The sequence below is a fragment of the Poromitra crassiceps genome (genome assembly GCF_964638095.1).
Source record: "Poromitra crassiceps genome assembly, chromosome: 2".
NCBI classification, from domain to species: Eukaryota; Metazoa; Chordata; class Actinopteri; order Beryciformes; family Melamphaidae; genus Poromitra; species Poromitra crassiceps.
In genome coordinates, this window is record NC_139624.1 from 49,307,958 (window position 1) to 49,328,764 (window position 20,807).

Here is a 20,807-nt window from a genome sequence, read left to right on the forward strand (position 1 = left end):
GGCCATGCTAATCCAGTTTCAATCATCTGAATTGAACTAAAATTAAATATGAAATGAAAAGGCAGACTTCTCTTGAATTACAGGCAGAGCATATGCTTCAGCTTGTTAAACAAGTAAAACTGGTCAGGCTAATCCAGTTTCAATAATCTGAATTTAACTCAAATGAAATATATATTTAAAAATAAAATAAAAAATGTTTTGTTTTGGGGTTTTTTGGCCAATGTCCGCGACCCAATCAAAACGGCCCCGCGACCCACCAGTTGAGAAACGCTGCCCTAGACCCTATTTTGGTTTCTGACTCGGTCTTTCAGGGTTAAAGGTCAAAAGGTTGTCTTCTCCCGCCCAGGGACAACAGATGCAAATTAGCTACTAGCTATTTCTGGTGCAATATATTTATTGTGCATTGTCCCTGTCAAATAAACAATAAAGATAAAGGTCACACATTGCTCATTCACTTTGTGTGTGTGTGTGTGTGTGTGTGTGTGTGTGTGTGTGTGTGTGTGTGTGTGTGTGTGTGTGTGTGGCTCTCATTTGACTCACTCAATCATCACTTAACGGCCCCCCTTGGCATCTGACTTCCTCTCTCAGTATTAACCTCTTAACCCCTAGAGCCCCCCCTTGGCATCTGAATCCTCTCTCAGTATTAACCTCTTAACCCCTAGTGTGTACCTAGTGTGTAGTTCTTCAGCCTCCTAACATGCCAGGTCGCTAGGTGGCAGTGTGATGGTCAACGGGGCGTTGCTCGTCGCACGAGGGGCTCATGCACGAGCCCCAAGCTCTGGGCCGCGGGGGCGCACGCAGGAGCAGCAGCAGCAGTGCACTGAGCCTCTCATGGCCGAGGCGGGGGCTTTGGCATGGGGGGTGAGAACAGTCTGACATAACGTAGCGTTAACGTTACTTTATTCTCGTCAGAAACGACTCCGATTTGCATGTTAAAACAAGTTTGCAGCCTAACTGGAAAACATTTTATTTATCTATTAACGTCAGAGGACGTCAGAAATCCACAGCACGTCTGCTGTGTGACTTTTCCGGGTGTGCAGGCGCGTCAGAGTTTCTGAAATGAGCCATCTCAAAGCGATTACATGGAGCGATCAGTGGGGAGCGTCACCAAGAATTTCACTCTGGAGGGTGGTTTCAAAAAGTGTCGTTTCCTAAGCGCGAATTCGCCGTCGCCGTATAAAAGGGAGGCACTAACGATAAAATAATTCCCCGTCACCATAGGAAACCGTCCTCGTGTAAAGGGCCCCTCAATGTCTATTGATTGAACTGATGCCTCTCTACTCCATACGCGTTCATGTTAGTACATGTGTCGTGTGCACTTGGCTTTTTGTGTACCTCTCTCATGTATGTAAACGGTACTAATCAGGTCACCCGGTCCACACTAGTCTTTTGCTGAAGTGTGCGTTACTGGTCTGTGTGGCACAAAATGTTATCACATATGTCTGTGTCTCCCCTCTGCAGCCTGACCTTATGACCTCTTCCTCCCTTTGTGCTTTGTGTGAGTGAAACCCAGGCTGACTTTGTTAGTTAACCTCTCACTAATACTCCAACCAGACTAACTACAGAGATATATAACTATACTTCAAGATTCAAGATTTTTATTGTCACTCCATGGTACAAGTATCACGTGTGAAATTCTTGTGCTGAGGACTCCGTTTACAACATAGTACAAATGTGACAGGGCATATGAGTGCAAAAACAACAAGAGACACAACAAGCAATAAGGCAGTATAGTGATAAGACAAGTCAGAGACAGTGGCATATTCACTGCACATAGGTGCACATGTCATGTGCATACTTTAGACGTGCTTAAACATTTTAAATTCGGCGTATTTGACATACAGGTGCAAATAGCATATTCCTTATTAAACATACAATTAAACTCTGCGCTTTAAATTCGGCGTATTTGACATACAGGTGCAAATAGCATATTCCTTATTAAACATACAATTAAACATTAGACATACGTTATGGTAGCAGCTACAGTGCGGTACAGTACGGCTACTACACTATTTGTGTATGTTAAGGAGTCTCGTGGCCTGCGGGAAGAAACTGTTCCTCAAGCGATTTGTGCGTGCTTTTGGAACCCTGTATCTTCTCCCTGAGGGTAACAGGGAAAACAGGCTGTTGTGGGGGTGGTTTGTGTCTTTGATGATCTTCAGGGACCTCCTGAGGCACCGCTGTTTATACAGTTCATGCAGTTCTGGCAACTCACTTCCTGTTACGTGCTGGGCCGCGCGTCTCACTCTCCGTAGCGCCCTGCGGTCCATGGTGGTACAGTTCCCGTACCAGGTGGTGAAGCAGCCAGTCAGCAGGCTTTCAATGGTGCCTCTGTAGAAGTCCGTAAGGATTTCTGGCCTTAGTCCAAATTTCTTCAGGCGCCTGAGTCTGTGTATTCGCTGTTGGGCCTTTTTGACAACTGTGGCGGTGTGGACGGCCCAAGTCAGGTCCTGGTGGATGTTGACTCCCAGGTACTTGAAGCTGTCGACCCTTTCCACCACTGTGCCATTGATGGTGATTGGGGGGTGTGTGCCCCCCCCCCCCCCCCCCCCCCCCTGTAGTCTACAATGATCTCCTTGGTCTTGGAGACGTTCTGAGAGAGGTGGTTGTCCTGGCACCGTTGTTCCAGGGCCCCCACCTCCTCTCTGTAGGCCGTCTCGTCGCCCCCCGAGATCAGCCCCACGACCGCTGTGTCGTCTGCAAACTTCACGATGGTGTTCGAAGTTTGAGTCGCCACGCAGTCGTGGGTGTAGAGGTCATACCAGAAGGGGCTGGAGACGCACCCCTGGGGCGCTCCTATGCTGATAGTCAGTGGTGAGGAGGTGAGGTTGCCCACCCTCACCACCTGGCGGCGGTCTGTCAGGAAATCCAGGATCCAGTCGCACATTGCTGTGTTTAGTCCCAGATCCTTGAGCTTGCGTACCAGCCTGGAGGGTACTATGGTGTTGAATGCTGAGCTGTAGTCCACGAACAGCATTCTTACATAGGTGTCCTTCCCCTCCAGGTGGGACAGGGCGGTGTGGAGCACGTGTGCTACTGCATCCGCTGTGCTCCTGTTGGGGCAGTATGCAAATTGTAGCGGGTCGTGGTCCGGGGGGAGTGTGGGGCGGATCTTTGATATGACCAGCTTTTCAAAGCACTTGCTGGCTATTGGCGTGAGGGCTATTGGGCGCCAGTCATTGAGGCTGGTCACTTTTTGCTGCTTGGGAATGGGGATGATTGTCGCTGCTTTGAAGCAGGAGGGAACTCGTCGGAGGGAGAGAGACTGGTTGAAAATGTCTGTGAATACGCCTGCCAGCTGGTGGGCGCAGGCCTTGAGGACCCGCCCGGGGATGCCGTCCGGGCCAGCCGCCTTGCGTGGGTTGATACGCAGGAACGACCGGCACACTTCATCTTCAGTGATGGTGAGAGGGCGGTCTGGATCTGTGGGGGGTGGGAGGTGGGGGGGGGGGTTGGTGGTTAGGTGGGAATGGGAGGGGGTGGGGGTGCTGAGGGGTGAGGGGGAGGGGAGGTGGTCGGGGGCGGAGAGGGGGAGGGGTGATGGGGGGGAGAGGTGGCAGGGGGGGGAGGGGAGGGGTGATGGGGGGGAGAGGAGGTGGGGGGGAGAGGAGGTGGGGGGGGTGGAGGGGAGGAGGAGGGTGATGGGGGGAGGAGAGGGGTGGGGGAGGAGGGGAGGCGCTCTGGCAGAGGGGTCGAACCTAGCGTAGAACACGTTGAGTTCGTCCGGTAGGGTGGGTGACGTGCTGGGGTTCTGTCGTTTCACCTCTTTGAAGTCTGTGGCAGCATGGAGCCCTCTCCACAGGTGTCTGGGGTTGTTAGTGTCCAATTTTGACTCCAGCTGCCTTCCATAATCTCTCCGTGCTTTTTTTATAGCGGTCCGGAGGGCATATTGTGCCTGCTTGTGTTGTTCTGGTGTGCCAGAACTGAAGGCGGTGGTCCTGGCGTGAAGGGCAGCCCTGACGTCGCTGTTGACCCAGGGCTTTTGATTTGGCATTATTTTGACTCTCTTTGTGGGGACTATGTTGTCGGTACACTTCTTTATGAAGCATGACACCATCTCTGCATACTTGCCCAGGTCTCCTGCAGCTTTGAACTCCTCCCACACCACTTGGTCAAAGCAGTCCCTCAGGATGTCGTCTGATTGGTCTGACCAGCAGTGGGCGGTTCGGAATGCTGGGGGCTGTTTTTTCAGTTTTTGTTGATACCTGGGTACGAGTAGAATGGAGGCGTGGTCCGATTTGCCGAAGGGGGGGCGGGGGACGGCCTTGTAGCCATGGCGGATATTTGAGTAGCACTGGTCCAGTGTGTTTCTGCCTCGGGTGGGGAAGTGAATGTGCTGGTGAAGCGTGGGCATTCTCCCTCTCAGGTTTGCCCTGTTAAAGTCCCCAGTCACCACCAGGGCCATTTCTGGTTTCTGGTTGCCATTTCTGGTACTTATACTGTACTATGCTGTAATATGCTATTATATGGTTTTTATATCCCATAGCTGCAAACTCAGTTGAAAGTTTAAAATCTGTCTTTATCCTGGCTGTTCAGTGTTTTCTTGTTTTCATTTCTTTATCATCTCTGTTTAACTCCTTTTATGTCTGTTTGCTTTGGTGATCTTTTATATTGTGTTCTTTTAATAGATTGTTGTCGCTCCTTTTCTATTATCCTATTATTCTTTCATTGCTTTTGCTCATTTTGTGAAGCACTTTGTAAGCCTTGCTTTTGCAAGGTGCTACACTGTAGCAGTGGTACTCAACCTTGACATTGACTAACGTCTCTTTCCTCCCTGAAACCAGTTGGGTTCTGTTTGAGTCTCTGGCTCTTCAGCCCTCAGAGCTCCACGCTTCACAAAGTGGCTACTGAACTTTGGCTGCTTTGTTTCATGACGTCGATGCAAAGTGGACCTTTTGAATTGTGAAATGACGGTATCACAAAGCAGACAGATGCAATTTCCTGAACCCATGGACACAAAGAAGCACTCAAGTTCTCCGTCCTCTTTAAATGATCAATATTCCTCTTCATTTGTGTTTCTTACATTCTTTATCCATTTTACAGTAGGTTCATGCTAAGCTAGTTTTCCCAGAGTTTGCACTTGGCTTGTGCACCTGCAAACAGAGTGCGAGACCTGAGATAATTTTTTTTTTTTTTTTTTAACACGTTCACTGCCAATGACGAGATATCTCGTCTTACAGAATCCAACCGTTGACTGCCAAAGACGAGATATCTCGTCTTTAAAAAAAAAAAAATTTTTTTTTTTGACGGTCGGGCGTGGATCAACGCTCCCCCCGTCTCCTATAAAAATATTGGAGTCAGCGAACGTGTACAACCCATTCCACGGACCCACTAAGTGGCGACAGTGCTCTCCACACTAGGAAAAGCAGAGCCAAAACTGTAGGGTAACGCGCGAGGAAACCATTCTCTACTGTAAAATGGATTGGCGAAAACGCTTTCACTTTCGCGCATTATCGCGCTGGGAGCTGGTGGTGGGGGATTCCAAAAATAGACTGGGTGGAAAACACAGTTTGAAACACGCAGCATAAAGCCTAGAATCGCACAAAGCTTCATCAAAGCTCTCAAACCCAAGAAACAAGTGAGCCCTATCCACACTCGCTGCCAGGGAGGGAGGCTGCTCAAACTCGCAGCAGCAGAACACTCGCTTGTGACAAACGCAGGCTGAAAGCCACCAGACACGCCCACGGAGGGAGGAGTTTGAAGGAGAGGGCGTTCAGAACTATATTGTTTAGATGTCTGATCTCTCACTGATGCCAAAAATAAATGGTTAAAGTGACTGTTCTGCCTGTTTGATTGAATTTCACAAAACTGCGATTATCTCAGCTTTCACTCTCAGACGCTGAAACCATGCTGTACTCAACGGCTAATATCTACATAACTACTAACTCTACAAACTAACTCTTTTAGACAGAGAAAGCACACATTCTATTAGTACTTTTGTGAACTTTGTGTTCACAAACTCCAAGCAGAAAATAATCCTCGGCTCTTGTAAAATGAGCCAGAATCCTCAAAAAAAACCTCTGGCAGAACCTACCTACAGTAAAAAAAAAAAGGCTGGCAGTGAATGTGTTAAGTAGGACTGAAAAGAACCACAACTACCCTTAAAATAGCCTTAAGGGACCGTTCGTTATTTAGAAAGGGGGGTCACTGGAGGGATTTGGTGTGCTCTGAAATAAAAAGCTGTGCCCCTTCCCTGATCAAAATATATTTTACCTTGACCCTCCCCAAGTGATTTGAAAAATATGATTGACCCTCCCCAAACAATATTGTGGCGAGCTTGCGTGGAAGAATGCAGACTGGCAAAGATATCTTACTTTTAACCAAACATTAGCAGAAACTCCGGCCAGAGGTGATCGAACACACTAACAGTCTCAGTCGTGGTGGCTACATTGATAGTAAAACTAAACATTATCCTGGCCACACAAACATTGCCATTACCACATAATGCAATCAAAACATGAGCACAACATCACTAAACCACGTTTTTAACTGTACAGTAACAAGCTTCCCACAAGAACATGAACTCCCATAATCCTTTGCGCTTCTTAGAGCAGAACTGTCACCAATCAGAGCGACCGCCTCCTCCGGTCGCTACATAATGCTATTTTCGCTTGTGAAACAATCTTCAGTCTGTGTATATCAATATTTGTGTTTAAATAGCGGTCAATGACTGATGGAAAAAAAGTTAGCCGGTTCTATTATTGTGGCGGACTCTCCACTCTCTGTCCCCCCTCTCTCTCTCTCTCACTCCCTCAGCAGATCCCAGCATGCATTGGGGTAATACATTTCGATGACAAATAGCATCCAAATTAGCCTGAATAGATAGAAAGGTAGATAGAAATAATGTTAACACAACATGCAATTGTAGAACATTTCAATATTGGACAAAATAAAATCTCGAAATCAAAACACAACCCTATGTGAAAGAAACATATTTCAATCATGAGAGGCCAGTTGGTAGGATTTAACAAACTTTATTTAGCAATCGGCATGCATGGCAAATACTTTGGCGCATGACTCCATTAGCCAGTGGCGCTGCTCTTGAGGCAAGAGGAGGGCATCTGCATAGGCTAGGAGATCCCCCAAAAGGAAGATCTGATTACCGGAGGTTAATTTAGATCTGCGGGCACCGGTAGTTGATTGTACTTTTCTGGCCTTCGACCTTTTAGCGACTTACAGCTATTTGCGGCTGGCGCTCCCGACTCGGTCGGGCCTTCGATCTTGGTACATTAGTAGTTGATTGAACTTTTCTGGCCTTCAACCTTTTTTTTTGCGACTTACATAGGGCTGCAACTAACGATTATTTTGATAATCGATTAATCAGTAGGGTTAGTTGTCGATTAATCGATTAATCGGATATATTGAAATCGCTCAGAAATGCTCGATTTAACCCTTTGATGCATACAATTCCAACATTACGATGATTCTAGTAGTCCCTGCAACATAAGTCTGCATCAAAACATTCTTGTTTATACTGTATTCATTAGTGGTTTATATTGGAACACTTCAAACTTGCATACAAAAAGGGGGAAACCACAACCAAGTTAAATTGTAGAAAACTGTTTTTATTTACTCAAGAACATGAACCGAACGAGTGCTATTTTTCTTTTTTCTGACATTGACTGTCCATCAGTGTGGTACATCTTTTTTCTTTGTCCCCTCTTCTACTGTATTCAGTGGTAAACTTTATTTTAAACTTGCAAAGAAAATGAAGAGTTTTTTTTGGTGGTACATCTTTTTTCTTTGTCCCCTCTTGTTTATAGTATACTGTATTCACACTGGTTTCTTTCAAACTTGCAAAGAAAAATGGGAATCACAAAATCACAGTTAAATTTAAAACACAAAAGTTAAATTGAAGATAACAGATTCACCCCTTCACCTCCCCTCTCCTTCACTGCCTCCTTCCTTCAGCCCTTCACCTCCTCTTTCACTGCCTACTTCCTTTAGCCCTTCACCACTTTACTTCCTCTCTCCTTCACTGCCTACTTCCTTTAGCCCTTCACCACTTCACCTCCCTCCAGATATCTTCATATCTTCTTAAATAAAGTGCTTTAACGGACCTGCTCCTGGAATGTGTCTTCATATTTTCGCTCCATCAGTTTTGTGAAGAATGTTCTTGAAGGAAGAGTGTAGCCAGGGTGGAGGGTGTTAATCATGGCAATGAAGCCTGCATCTCCAACCATTGACATGGGCCTCATGTCGGTGACCAGCATGTTCAGGACACTGTCTGTCATGATGGCTGCTTGCCTTGGTGTACAAGCCGCATTCCCCACAACGAAACGCCTCATGGTGAGTTGTTTTTTTCTGAAATGAGAAAGACAGTATGAGCGAGTATGCCTAACAGCACTATTAACACATTCACTGCCAACAACGTATGAACACGTTTTCAGAATCCAGCTGTTCCCTGCCAACAACGTGTTTACACGTTTTTGGCATCGATTTTTTTTTTTTGACGGTGGGTTGTGCATCTAAGCCTTTTACATCTCTTATATAATTATTGGAGCCACCGAACGTTTACAACCCATTCCACCGACCCACTAAGTGGCAACAGTGCTCTCCTGGCTAGAGAAAGGAAAGCATTTTTTTAACTTGTCAAGCCATTCTCAGCCCAGCCATTCTCCTTTTCGCGCTGATTGCTGGCGATGCGGGATTGCAAATTTACATAATAGATTCAGCCGATCTACTATGATCGGGTGATAGATTACAGGTGGAGGAACACACTTTGAAACACGCAGCATAAATATGACCAGAATCGCAAAAGCTTCTCTCAACCAAAACTCCAAACGAGCGAGTCCATCCCGACTTCCTCAAACAGCGGCCCAGACATGCAGGCACAGGAGAGCAGCAAAGCACTGACTGGTGACAAGCTTGTCTGCCCACGGAGGGCGGAGTTGAAGCAACTCGAGAGGGAGGGAGAGAGAGAGAGAGAGAGAGAGAGAGAGAGAGAGAGAGAGAGAGAGAGGGAGGGAGAGCGAGAGGGAGGGAGAGAGAGAGAGAGAGCGAGAGGGGGAGGGAGAGAGAGAGAGAGAGAGCCAAAAATGAATGGTTAAAGTGACCGTTCCATCCAATTTCACAAAAAGCCGTTTATCTCTGAATATTCTTTTTCACGCTAAAACCATGCTGTATTCAACTGCTAATGCTTACATAACTACTAACTCTACAAACTAACTCTTTTAGACAGAGAAAGTACACATTCTATTAGTACTTTTGACATATTGTATGTTCACAAACTCCAAGCTGAAACGAATCCTCGGCTCTTATAAAATGAGCCATAATCCTCAAAAAACGGCTTGGCAGAAGCTACCTACAGCAAAAAAAAACGTCTGGCAGTCAATGTGTTAACATAAAACTCACTCATTGATGATTTAGTTGATAATTGCTTATGTAAAGAAGGCCTTTATATAACAGAAGCCTCAAATGAAATTTGTCTTAGCTCACTCCTTACATTAAGATGCGCGCGCACACACACACACACACACACACACCAATGAACAAGGGACAACAACATCTCTTTCAGCCTTAGTTTACAGACCAAGTCTGCTCTACCACTAACGTTAGCAAGTTAACGTAACGTTAACTAGCCGGTCGGCTATAACGTTAATGTTGTCGACCTGGATGCGGGCGGAATGCGCATCGACTGTTAACGTTAGATAAACAAAACAAACTATCTGCTGTCTGCTCTACCACTAACGTTAGCAAGTTAACGTAACGTTAACTAGCCGGTCGGCTATAACGTTAATGTTGTCGACCTGGATGCGGGCGGAATGCGCATCGACTGTTAACGTTAGATAAACAAAACAAACTATCTGCTGTCTGCTCTACCACTAATGTTAGCAAGTTAACGTAACGTTAACTAGCCGGTCGGCTATAACGTTAATGTTGTCGACCTGGATGCGGGCGGAATGCGCATCGACTGTTAACGTTAGATAAACAAAACAAACTATCTGCTGTGAGACGAACATTTCCACTTCAAACAACAATACACATGGGTCTAATAATGTAACACTAGTTTACATGCATATCGAGTTTGTAGTAGAATAACGTTAACTTACCCCGCTGCTGAGCTCCCTTGGCACCATCCAATGATCCAACATGTTTGCGTTTAAGGTGTTCACGCAGGGCCGTTGTGGTGCCATGCCATGCAAGATCGGCTTTGCACATTTTGCACGTAACAGACTTTTTATTTCCAGTTAATATGAAGTGCTCCCAAACTTGCTACGTTTTGGGTCAAGCTGCTTTCTCCTCAGCCATGTTTCCAAGTTGTTTGTCGTTTACTGCGCGTGCGCAAGGCGAGTGACGTAGTCGGCTCCGCGACAGCGGGGCCAGGGAGTGACGTAGCCAGCACTGCGCCGCAGCAGCTGCGATCAGCTGTTGTTTTTTATCAACAAAACAGATGGCTCTGCGGTCCAACTAATCGCGAGGCAACGAATCGATAATCAAATTCGTTGCCAACGAATTTGATCATTGATTTTAATCGATTTAATCGATTAGTTGTTGCAGCCCTAGACTTACAGCTACTCGCGGCTGACGCTTCCCAACTCGGTCGGGCCTTCGATCTTGGTACATTAGTAGTTGATTGAACTTTTCTGGCCTTCGACCTTTTTAGCGACTTACAGCTACTTGCGGCTGACGCTTCCCAACTCGGTCGGGCCTTCGATCTAACTTTTCTGGCCTTCGACCTTTTTAGCGACTTACAGCTACTTGCGGCTGACGCTTCCCAACTCGGTCGGGCCTTCGATCCCTTCGATCTTGATCCCCCAAAAGGAAGATCCGATTACCGGAGGTTAATTGAGATCTGCGGGCACCGGTAGTTTGACTGTACTTTTCTGGCCTTCGACCTTTAGCGACTTACAGCTATTTGCGGCTGGCGCTTCCCAACTCGGTCAGGCCTACGATCTTGGTACATTAACGTTTAACTTGGCGCTTCCCAGCTTGGCCTACTTGGCACCTCACGATTTAACTTGGCGCTTCCCGGCTTGGCCTACTTGGCCGCCTTGGCACCTCCCGCTTTAACTTGGCGCTTCCTGGCTTGGCCTACTTGGCCGCCTTGGCGCCTCGCCTTTACCTAACTTGGCGCTTCCCAGCTTGGCCTACTTGGCAGCCTTGGCACCTCGCCATTTAGCTTGGCCCCCGACTTGGCGCGCGTCGCTCAACTTGGCTTTCTGACTGACCCTGACTCTCTCTCTTGGCTCTCTCTCTTTCCTCTCTTCGCCCCCGGGGAAATCAACCGGGAGATTTACTGTGCCTTACTGGGCGCCGTGCTTTTCGGGGAGCCACCACCAACGAGACATTTTGGCACGGAAGTCCGGGACACTGTTCGTTGCCATGCTTGCCGATGAAGGGAGGAGGGTTCTTTGGGACGCCGGTATGGCCGCCCGCTCCGGGCGGATGTAGCTGGAGAATGCTGATGAAGACCGGCGGCCCATTTGCTGGAGGGAGGCGGAGGGCACTCCTTGCATGGCGGCTGAGGTGGCCGCCCCGATCCCGAAGGAGGTGCAGGGTGAACCAGGATCTTGACGTGTGGTGACGAGGTGCGATGAGGAACAGGGGAGCCGGGGCCAGTCTGAGGCCCGGGCCTGATGTAGCGAGCCATAGTTTTCCCAGTTATTTAATTTCATACAGAGGGTCTCTGTAGGGGTCGATGGCCCAGTTGTCTTGTTTATGCGTCTGAAAAGCATCAAATAACGCACATCTGACCCACTCCAAGAGCTCCCGAGACGCCACACTCCCTATTTAAGGCTCTGAAGAAACTTTTTAGGGAAAAAGAAATAGATGCAATGTGTCGTGTAATGGGCTGTTGTAATGTTTGAAGCTAGCCTTCAGTAAAAGACTTTTGGTTTCTTTTAAGATCGCATGAGCCAAAAGCGATCACCAAACTGCGTGCTGTCTCTATAGGGACCCAGAATGGCAGATATACTTACTAATTTCCAACCCAGACATGGCTACCTGTTAAGGTCTTTCCACCACATCCGGAATTGGCCGATTGAAAAGATGCAAAACCATTTTCCCCTCGTCAGAGGGCGAAAAAATGATTTCCCAAGTCGAGACGACGGGAGAACAGCTCACGGGCAGCAGCAGGCAGGAAGCAGGAAGTTGAAAGCCGGATCCGGAAACGCCCACAGGAAGTGGTGACGGCCGGTGATGATGTCATCAGATAGCGACCATCTTTCCCCCCAACAAACACCTGTTTGCTACGGACTGCTCATAGCCCTGCTGGCGCAGCTGAGGCCGGACCATGGGGAAGTCTGGGCAGATTCACAGGGATTGACGGGACCCGCCTGCAGCACTGATGCGGGAGTGCCATATCATCTCGGACGCTCTGGGCAGGCCAAGAGATCCATGGGGCAAACTGTTCATTCTGGCGCAACCCTAGAGCTGAAATGAAATGCTTAATGCATGAGATATAAAGAAACTGGTTAACAAACAAATAAAATAGTTTCACCCCCTTGCAAATGCACCATATACTGCTAGTTGCAACTCGCAGTGATATGTTATGGTTGGTTATATGGTTATATAACGGTGGGTTTCGCAGCCTCTTGTTACATGACTAGCATGTCACTGTATTAACTGTTTTAGCTTTGGTATTATTTATGGTCAACAGGAACGCCAAGGGCATTTTACCTTGAAATTCGTTAACAGGAGGTGGTGAGTTAGGACTGGGTAGCTTGACGCGGAAAAACGTGAAATAAGACAGCCAGCGTGAATGTAAGCGAAGGCGCTGTTACTGTCAGAGTGGTGATAAACAACATGGCCTCAATGCAAACGTTTCAAGCTTTGCTGTAAAGAAAAATGATGATGATCTGTCAACATCCCCTGGGCCGTCTGACTTCGGTCTTAAGGTTATGATTAGCTAACACTCAAACTGATGCCCAGACATGCTCCATGAGCCAAGTTTTTTTTTTTTTCTTTTTTTTTTTTAATAACCCATTGCGTGATTTTTGACCGGCGTATCACATGATCTCAACAACATGCTGACAGAATTATGGATGAAATATCCACCTTATTTTTGGCAGCCATTTTGCCTTACGTTAACTATGGGTTCTATTTCCGGTGTAACCAATTTAGATAACCCCCCAGCCCCGACAAAAAGCGTCTATGAGGATTTTACCCTTTTTACAGCAGAGCCATTCTGCTCTACAGCCGTGTCGTTCGGGTGCTGGGATAACGTAATGCATTGTGGGTAGTCGGCTACTAACTGTGGCTAATGTTAGCGCCTAGCTAGCTATGTTACATGGCAGTAAAACGCCACCAAATTGATTTAACTTTTAACCATTTCGAGTAACACACATTTCGAGTTTCCATACGGACCTCCAGCGTTGGTTAGTTGTTTATAACGTGACTATATTTATAACTTTTATAACGGACTCCAGCTTCCGGTTTATAATTCGGGTCTGCAGCCAGAGTATAACAAAGGAAATGGCAAGCGGCAACAATGAGTCACGTTAAACCGGGCCTTGTACCCACGGTTCTTTTTTACAGTGGGGCATTCAAAGATAAGGTGGATACAATGTGCGGTGATAACGTCACCGTCATCAGGCAGCGACGTGACATCTTTTACTCACGCAACCTCCCGTTTATTTACGGTTAAAGTAAAGACTTAACTGCCCGGTGATAGCAGAGGGATCCGCGCCCCTGCCGTGCAACTGACCACGAGCGACGTGGAATGGAACGGCCTGTGATGCCTGCTTGGAGAAGAAGCCTGGGTGCGGACGCAGCTGGACGCCTGAACACCCGGGACAGGATCGGCTGCTGAGCTGTGGCGCGGCCCGTCGCAGTGGCGCGCACCGTGCCTTCTCATCGTGGCTACGTTGGCGGCCTGTGGCACGGCCGCTTCGCCGGTGTCGTCAGGCGTCTCGGAGGGCAAATACGCTCCGTGGCTGATCCGGAACGGGGTATCGTTGTTTAAGCTGTCGTCACTGTCCGTGGACTGCTCTGGCTCGGGATCCGACATGCCAGGAGTGGGGTGGGGAGCGTTGAGAGGTCCGCGGGAATTATCCACCGGTAAAGAGGACTTGGGGGTGCTGATTCGGTCTGCAGATGTGGTACAAAACAGCCGCAAAACAACGCTTTGGAGGACGGCTTCAGGGGAGATGGACTGCCGTGAAGCTAGCTGCTGCTATGATCGGCCGGAGAGAGAGAGGTGACGTAGAACCCTTGCTATATATATGAGAATTAACTGACGTCATATCTGACGTCATTACAGACGTCATACTAAGACTTTGACTGACCACGTCATACTAGAACTTGACTGACGTCAGGGGGTGATCGGATTAGATTATGCACGAATGGCCTTCTGCTTGAAATATGGTCTAGAGACCTCACATGTCATCCTGGTGGTATAAATATCCCTTGTAGACTTAACGTAATTTAGGAGATGAGTGAGGCATAACTCGGTTCTACTGTGACTTCCTAGACAACTTATCTGGCGCAACGATAGAGCCCATATATATTTTGTGATGCCATGTCTGTTTGTTTGCTCGACATATATATATTTTGTGATGCCATGTCTGTTTGTTTGCTCGACTTTTCGTGCTGGAAATGTAGGCTACTTCCATATTGTGGCACCTAGAGACCACAGCCACAGGTTCCAACGCCGTTAAGGCACACACACCAAGAAGCAGCTTAATATTAAAATAGGAATCTTTATTATCGACAAAAATATATATAGCTATATGTTTTAATTAAAACAGCTCATAGCATCACAGCCCAGGCTCGGATCCCCCCCACTGCGCACACAGTGCTCACGCACGCTCAAGAAGCCCCTTGCACGGGTGGTCCGCCAGCATATCACACACGTTTGTGGTCGGCCACTCGTTACGAAAGACACCTCCTCAACACTGGGGCTCGCGCTCCCGAAAGAAAGCAGCAACAGCACACCAGCCTGTCGCAGCCTCGCTGGTATGAACGTATAGGTTACCCCAGCGGTGCGTATGAGACCCCAGCCCACAGAGCCCAGCAGCCGCGGAATCACCAGAAAAGCGCCACTGATTCGCCAGATACTGTACACGCCTACTGTCTGGATAGGCCAAGCACAAAGATCGACAGATAGGACCGCCAAAGAGAAACAATGCACCGGGACATACCAAACAGTTTGGACAGGAGGGGTGTAAATGAAGCAACTCAGTAGTTGTTGAAGTCCGAAAAGCAAACATTACACACACAAAAAAAGTTTATATATTTTTATCTAATCAAAATTGTATACCCCTCCCCTGGACTCAAATTAAAGAGAGTGTACCCTCCCTCAAACTAAATTTAAAATACGATTACCCTCCCCTATTTTCCTCCAGTGGCCCCTTCCCCAAATAACGAACGGTCCCTAAGTGCCCACTGGTATTCCCCAGCGCCTAAAAGGCTCCCTAACCCCCTCACATTGGGGGGAAGGGGCAGATGAATGGTTAGATGGGTGAAGGGTCATCATGGGACAGCGGCGGGCCGCTCTGGGTTTTGAATGCTTTTATTTCCATCGTGAAAGTAGCCATGCCCCCTCCCCCCTCCAGAAACACTGAATGTGGCACAGAGGGAGGGAGGGAGGGAGATGAAATGCCTTACATCAGCAAAATCTAATCACATCATGTGTTTACTTTTCAACTTTGGTGTAATATCACATATGCAGGATCTTTTCTTTCTTTTTTCTTCTTTTCTTTTTTCCAAAAAAGTGACCGCAGCCTCATTCTGACAAAAAACTGAATATCATTTTGACACAAGCTGAAGACTCAAATCGTTTAGATGTCTAATGATATCTAATGGTCTGTGCTCCTTCTGTTCCTCTATAGACCATTTCACAGGAGAACAAGGAAAAGCTTCCAGTGGACATCCAGCCCCACACTTTCCCCGAGGACAAAATCCTCAAGTAAGTCATATCATCTCTGTAGCTCAAAACAGACTCTCGATGCGTGTCTTGACACATTAACTCATTCACCGCCAATGACGTCTTTGACGTGTTATCAGAAATAGCCCTCCCCGCCAATGACGTGTTTGACGTGTTTTTGTTTTTATTACTGCAGGGCGTAGTTTAAACACTTCCCCAGCCTGTCACATGGTATCAGGTCCCTATCATCTAAGACAACACGTGAACAAACACATACCGCAGCTGTTGTTTTGAAATTGAGCAGGAGGAAAAGCAGAAAACTGGTAACGCTTCCTTGTGCAGACAGGAGAAACGCCATTGAAACGCGCCTCGGCGCGCTGCACGAGCTGGAGTCGACTTCCTCTGTGCCAGCCGGGAGAAAGTAATCAAGAGATGTGTTTGATCATCGGAGGAATGAGGAAATGATCGATCAGTTTGCGAGGGCGGTGAGGACGTGTTGAATAGCCGAGGGGAAAATGGGAACGATCAGATAGCAGGGAAGATATGACAGGGAGACATGGACGAGGACGGGTGCAAAATAAACACACAACAGCAAGGCACAAGGCAGAAGCGGGAGTCAGAGCAGCCCGCTGTCCTTTCTCAAGAGCTATTCAGTTGGTTCATGTAATCGCTGGGCTGCGTGCCCTCCAGTGTTGCTCCTGGCCAATCCCAGCGCCACAGGGCGTGGTTATTGCTTATCCTATGTGGGGTTAGAAATCTTAAAGGGGGATCGTGTGTGTGTGTGTGTGTGTGTGTGTGTGTGTGTGTGTCTGTCTGTCTGTCTGTCTGTCTGTCTGTCTGTCGGTGTGTCTGTCTGTCTGTCTGTCTGTCTGTCTGTCTGTCTGCACACTCACTCACACCGAGTAAACTGTATTGTTGAATGTAAAAAAAAAAGCACTTCATGTGTATATATATATATATATATGTATTTTTTTTGTCATTTGTGTCCTAACAAATAATATTTACATGTCTGATGTCAATACAGTTCAAAATAAAAGAATTGAGAGCGAGTTCTGCATGAGATTGTGTGCATAAATACATAAATGCCATTTTCTGCAATTTCTTTTCTCAGAGAGACATTTTGGGGGAAAACAGGGTGTATATAAATGGCTATAAGTAGAGTACAGAAATGCTAAAAGCTCACTTTTTTTTTCCTGGTGAACCCAGAGACGTACATCTTCATTTTGAGGTATTGCAAATCACTCTGGTGCTAATAGATAATTTACTGTGGGTCTTGAAAGATGACCAACAATTATGAAAATCTTTGGCCTGTGCTAAATATTGGCAGTCCTAAACTGGCGGTGAATGAGTTAACACCGGGGACACGCATTCTCCATACAGACTCTCCATGCATCCTTTTCACACATTAATGCCGGGGACACACATTCCACTGTGAAATGGTTGTTGTATTGTTCTTCTGTTACCCACCCAAACCCTGGCGTTGGCGTTGGCCAATCCTGGCGTGTTCCATCCCCAAATCGATTGTGTTCTGGCGCCAAGCGAGTGGGTTCCAGGACGAACAGGCTCTTTGAGGCACGAGCCAGTTACGTTCTCTTTAGAGCAGTGCAGTAAATACAATATTCCTGGAATACGAGTTTAACAAACCATTTACATGTCTTCAGCATTCTACATCAAATGAAGACATTACTGTTTGTTTTATTTTGTATGTTACATACTTATTGGCCAAGTTATGTTAGTTTATGGACTAGGAATTCTGCCAGGGTACAAGGGAGTATAGGCGGCCATCTTGCCTGCAGAGTTTTCAAATCAAGTAGAATACCGTTTTGCCAGAAATCTGGGGGGGTAAGTCCCCCTTTAAGTAAATAAATAAATGTCCCTTGTCTTCCAGAGTTTTCTCCGTAATGAAGCAAGTAATCAACAACCTCACTCATGCGCGCTTCGAGCTCACAGACGAAGAGGAGGCGGCGGATATCATTTGGGCCTTCGGTCACCTCAAGGATTTCAGGTCAGCAACAAGCGTGACACAAACACATGTCCAGACTAGGGCTGTCAAAGAATATTCTATATTCGAATATATAAATTAAAAGAATATTTGAATATGAACGATTTATATTATTATTATTATTATTATTATTATTATTATTATTATTATTATTATTATTACTACATTTAACCAGGTAAAAAACCTGGTCAAGTTGGCATTTGCAGCATAAAAAACATACATTTAGGTTTCATACAAAAACACACAAACATTATGAACAGGCAGAATTGGATTGCATAGGCATTGGTGTTGCGCAAGTTATCATCCAAACCAATTTTCCTGTTGGCTATGTTCCTGCTGTAATACATTTATATATTTTATTTTCCATCAATAAAAAAGGTTGCAACTTCTATGTTTCAGAAAACTTTATTTTGCATGCACAATGTTCACAAATGTCCTTAAATTATGAGAATGGCAATTAAACGTTGCCATGTATGCAATGTGGTATTTTTTTCCTTTCTTTCCTAAATACCCTGGTATACCGGTGTATATACCGTGTGTATACCGCCCAAGCCTACCTACTATCTGTTCAATTCAATTCAATTCAATTTATTGTTGTCCATAATGTGGAAATTTGTCTTTGGCTTCACAGGTTTGCTTACACACATGAAAAGTACAGTACATGCAACAAACACCAGAATACACAGTACACAGCACAGGAAATGATATGTTAACTCATTCACCGCCAAAGACGTCTTTGACGTGTTATCAGAAATAGCCCTCCCCGCCAATGACGTGTTTGACGTGTTTTTGTTTTTATGAGTGCAGCGCATAGTTGAAACACTTACCCAGCCTGTGACATAGTTTCAGGTCCCTAACCTCATAGTCAAGCCGACAGCACGTTATCAAACACATACCGCAGCTGTTGTTTGAAATTAGGAAGAAGGTGGAAAGGAGGAGAAACGCGCTTCCTTGTTGCAGAGGAGAAACGCCATTAAAATGCCCCCTCGCCGCGCTGCAGAGCTGATCGACTTGCTGCAGAGCAGCGGACATCGAAACCGCGGTAGTCAAACCCATGACCAACATGATCGATCCTGGTCCCTGGACCCCGTTCCTATGTGCCAGCCCGAAAGAGACGAGACAAAGTCACAACTGTGTGGAGGAGGAGAACAGCTGCAGCCTCGCCACAGAAATGGCTTTCACACAGAGTCAAGCAGCAGAGCAGCACAGCCACTTTCCTGGCGAGGAAGACTGGACTGCCTAGTCAAACCCGTGACGAACATGATCGATCCGGTTCCAGCAGCGCCTGGTCCCAAAGCCAAGCCGGACCCGTTCCTGTGTCGTGTCCATGGACTGTATATAGTCGTGTCGCAGCATTCGTCCCAGCCCGAACGAGAGGAGGAAAACGAGCAGAGGAGGCAAAACGCTGATGGGGAAGGAGGGGGAAGGAGGTGGGGGGAAGGAGGTGCGATCTAGCAGCAGCTGTGGACAGAACTCTCTCTCTCTCTCTGTGTGTGTGTGTGTGTGTGTGTGTGTGTGTGTCTGTGTGTGTGTGTGTGTGTGTCTGTGTCTGTGTGTGTCTGTCTGTCTGTCTGTCTGTCTGTCTGTCTGTCTGCACACTCACTCACACTGAGCAAACTGTATTGTTGAATGTAAAAAAAGCACTTCATATATATATATATATATTTTTTTTGTCATTTGTGTCATAATGAATAATATTTACATGTCTGATGTCAATACAGTTCAAAATAAAAGAATTGAGAGCGAGTTCTGCCTGAGATTGTGTGCTGTACATAAATGCCATTTTCTGCAATTTCTTTTCTCAGAGAGACCTTTTGGGTGAAAACAGGGTGTATATAAATGGCTATAAGTAGAGTACAGAACATGCTAAAAGCTCACTTTTTTTTTCCTGGTGAACCCAGAGACGTACATCTTCATTTTGAGGTATTGCAAATCACTCTGGTGCTAATAGATAATTTACTGTGGGTCTTGAAAGATGACCAACAATTATGAAAATCTTTGGCCTGTGCTAAATATTGGCAGTCCTAAACTGGCGGTGAATGAGTTAATACAACATAGAACAAGACAACAGGACAACAGCACAATACATACAGCGATAACGGACATGGTTCTGATGTGGATGAGTCTGACGTTTATGAACTTAGCAGATTTATTGCGTTTGGTATGAAAGATTTTTTGTAGATGTTCTTGGTTGCTGCAGGAACTCTATAGCATCTTCCCGAGGGCAGTTTTGTGAACTCATTAAAAAGGGGATGTACAGGGTCAGACACAATTTGTCTGGCTTTTCGTGCCACCCATGTTTTATAAATTCATCCAAGTTGTTCTTGTTCTTTCCCAATAATTTTACTTGCCATGTTTATAATTCGGGACAGTCTATTTCTGTTCTTAGCTCCTAGATTCCCATACCATGTACACATGTCAAAGGTCAAAATACTTTCAATAAGACTCCTGGAGACAGTCTCCAGAATAGCTTTGCTGATTTTGTATGAATCCAATTTCCTGATTAGATACAAATGCTGCATTGCTTTTTTAAAGATGTATTCTGCGTTGGCTGTGAAACTTAGATTGGATTCAAAAAAGTATTTAAACTTCTCTACTGTTTTAACAGACTGGTCATCAATTAAAACATCTATCTATCTACTGTATATCAATTTGGCAATGTGGGCAATGTTTGTTTGTTTCAATTTTGTCCCGGAAGTGAGTCACACACACAAGGAGGCATTGTGACATCACTGATGATGTCATCAGTGATGTCATAAGGGGACACACACACACACACACACACACACACACACACTGATGATGTCATCAGTGATGTCATAAGGGGGCACACACGCAAGGAGGCATTGTGACATCACTGATGATGTCATTAGTGTTGTCAAAAGGGGCACACACACAAGAAAAACAAAATCCCTTCTGGGGCAGATGTGTGCAAATGCCACAAAATGATTAATTTATTTTTTTATTTTGTTACGCTAAAGCAGACTTCACTGCAAA

The 20,807-nt window shown here is 46.2% G+C and overlaps 1 protein-coding gene across 2 annotated transcripts in view; it reads left to right on the plus strand.

Moving 5' to 3' along the window:
- The window catches only part of ttll12 (tubulin tyrosine ligase-like family, member 12), a 136,704-nt gene that overhangs the window by 63,569 nt on the left and 52,328 nt on the right, over positions 1-20,807 (plus strand). For both annotated transcript variants that reach the window (XM_083653744.1, XM_083653745.1), the window contains exons 6-7: positions 15,774-15,850; positions 17,697-17,813. In XM_083653744.1, coding sequence (XP_083509870.1) covers positions 15,774-15,850; positions 17,697-17,813 — 194 coding nt within the window. The remainder of the gene's footprint in view (positions 1-15,773; positions 15,851-17,696; positions 17,814-20,807) is intronic.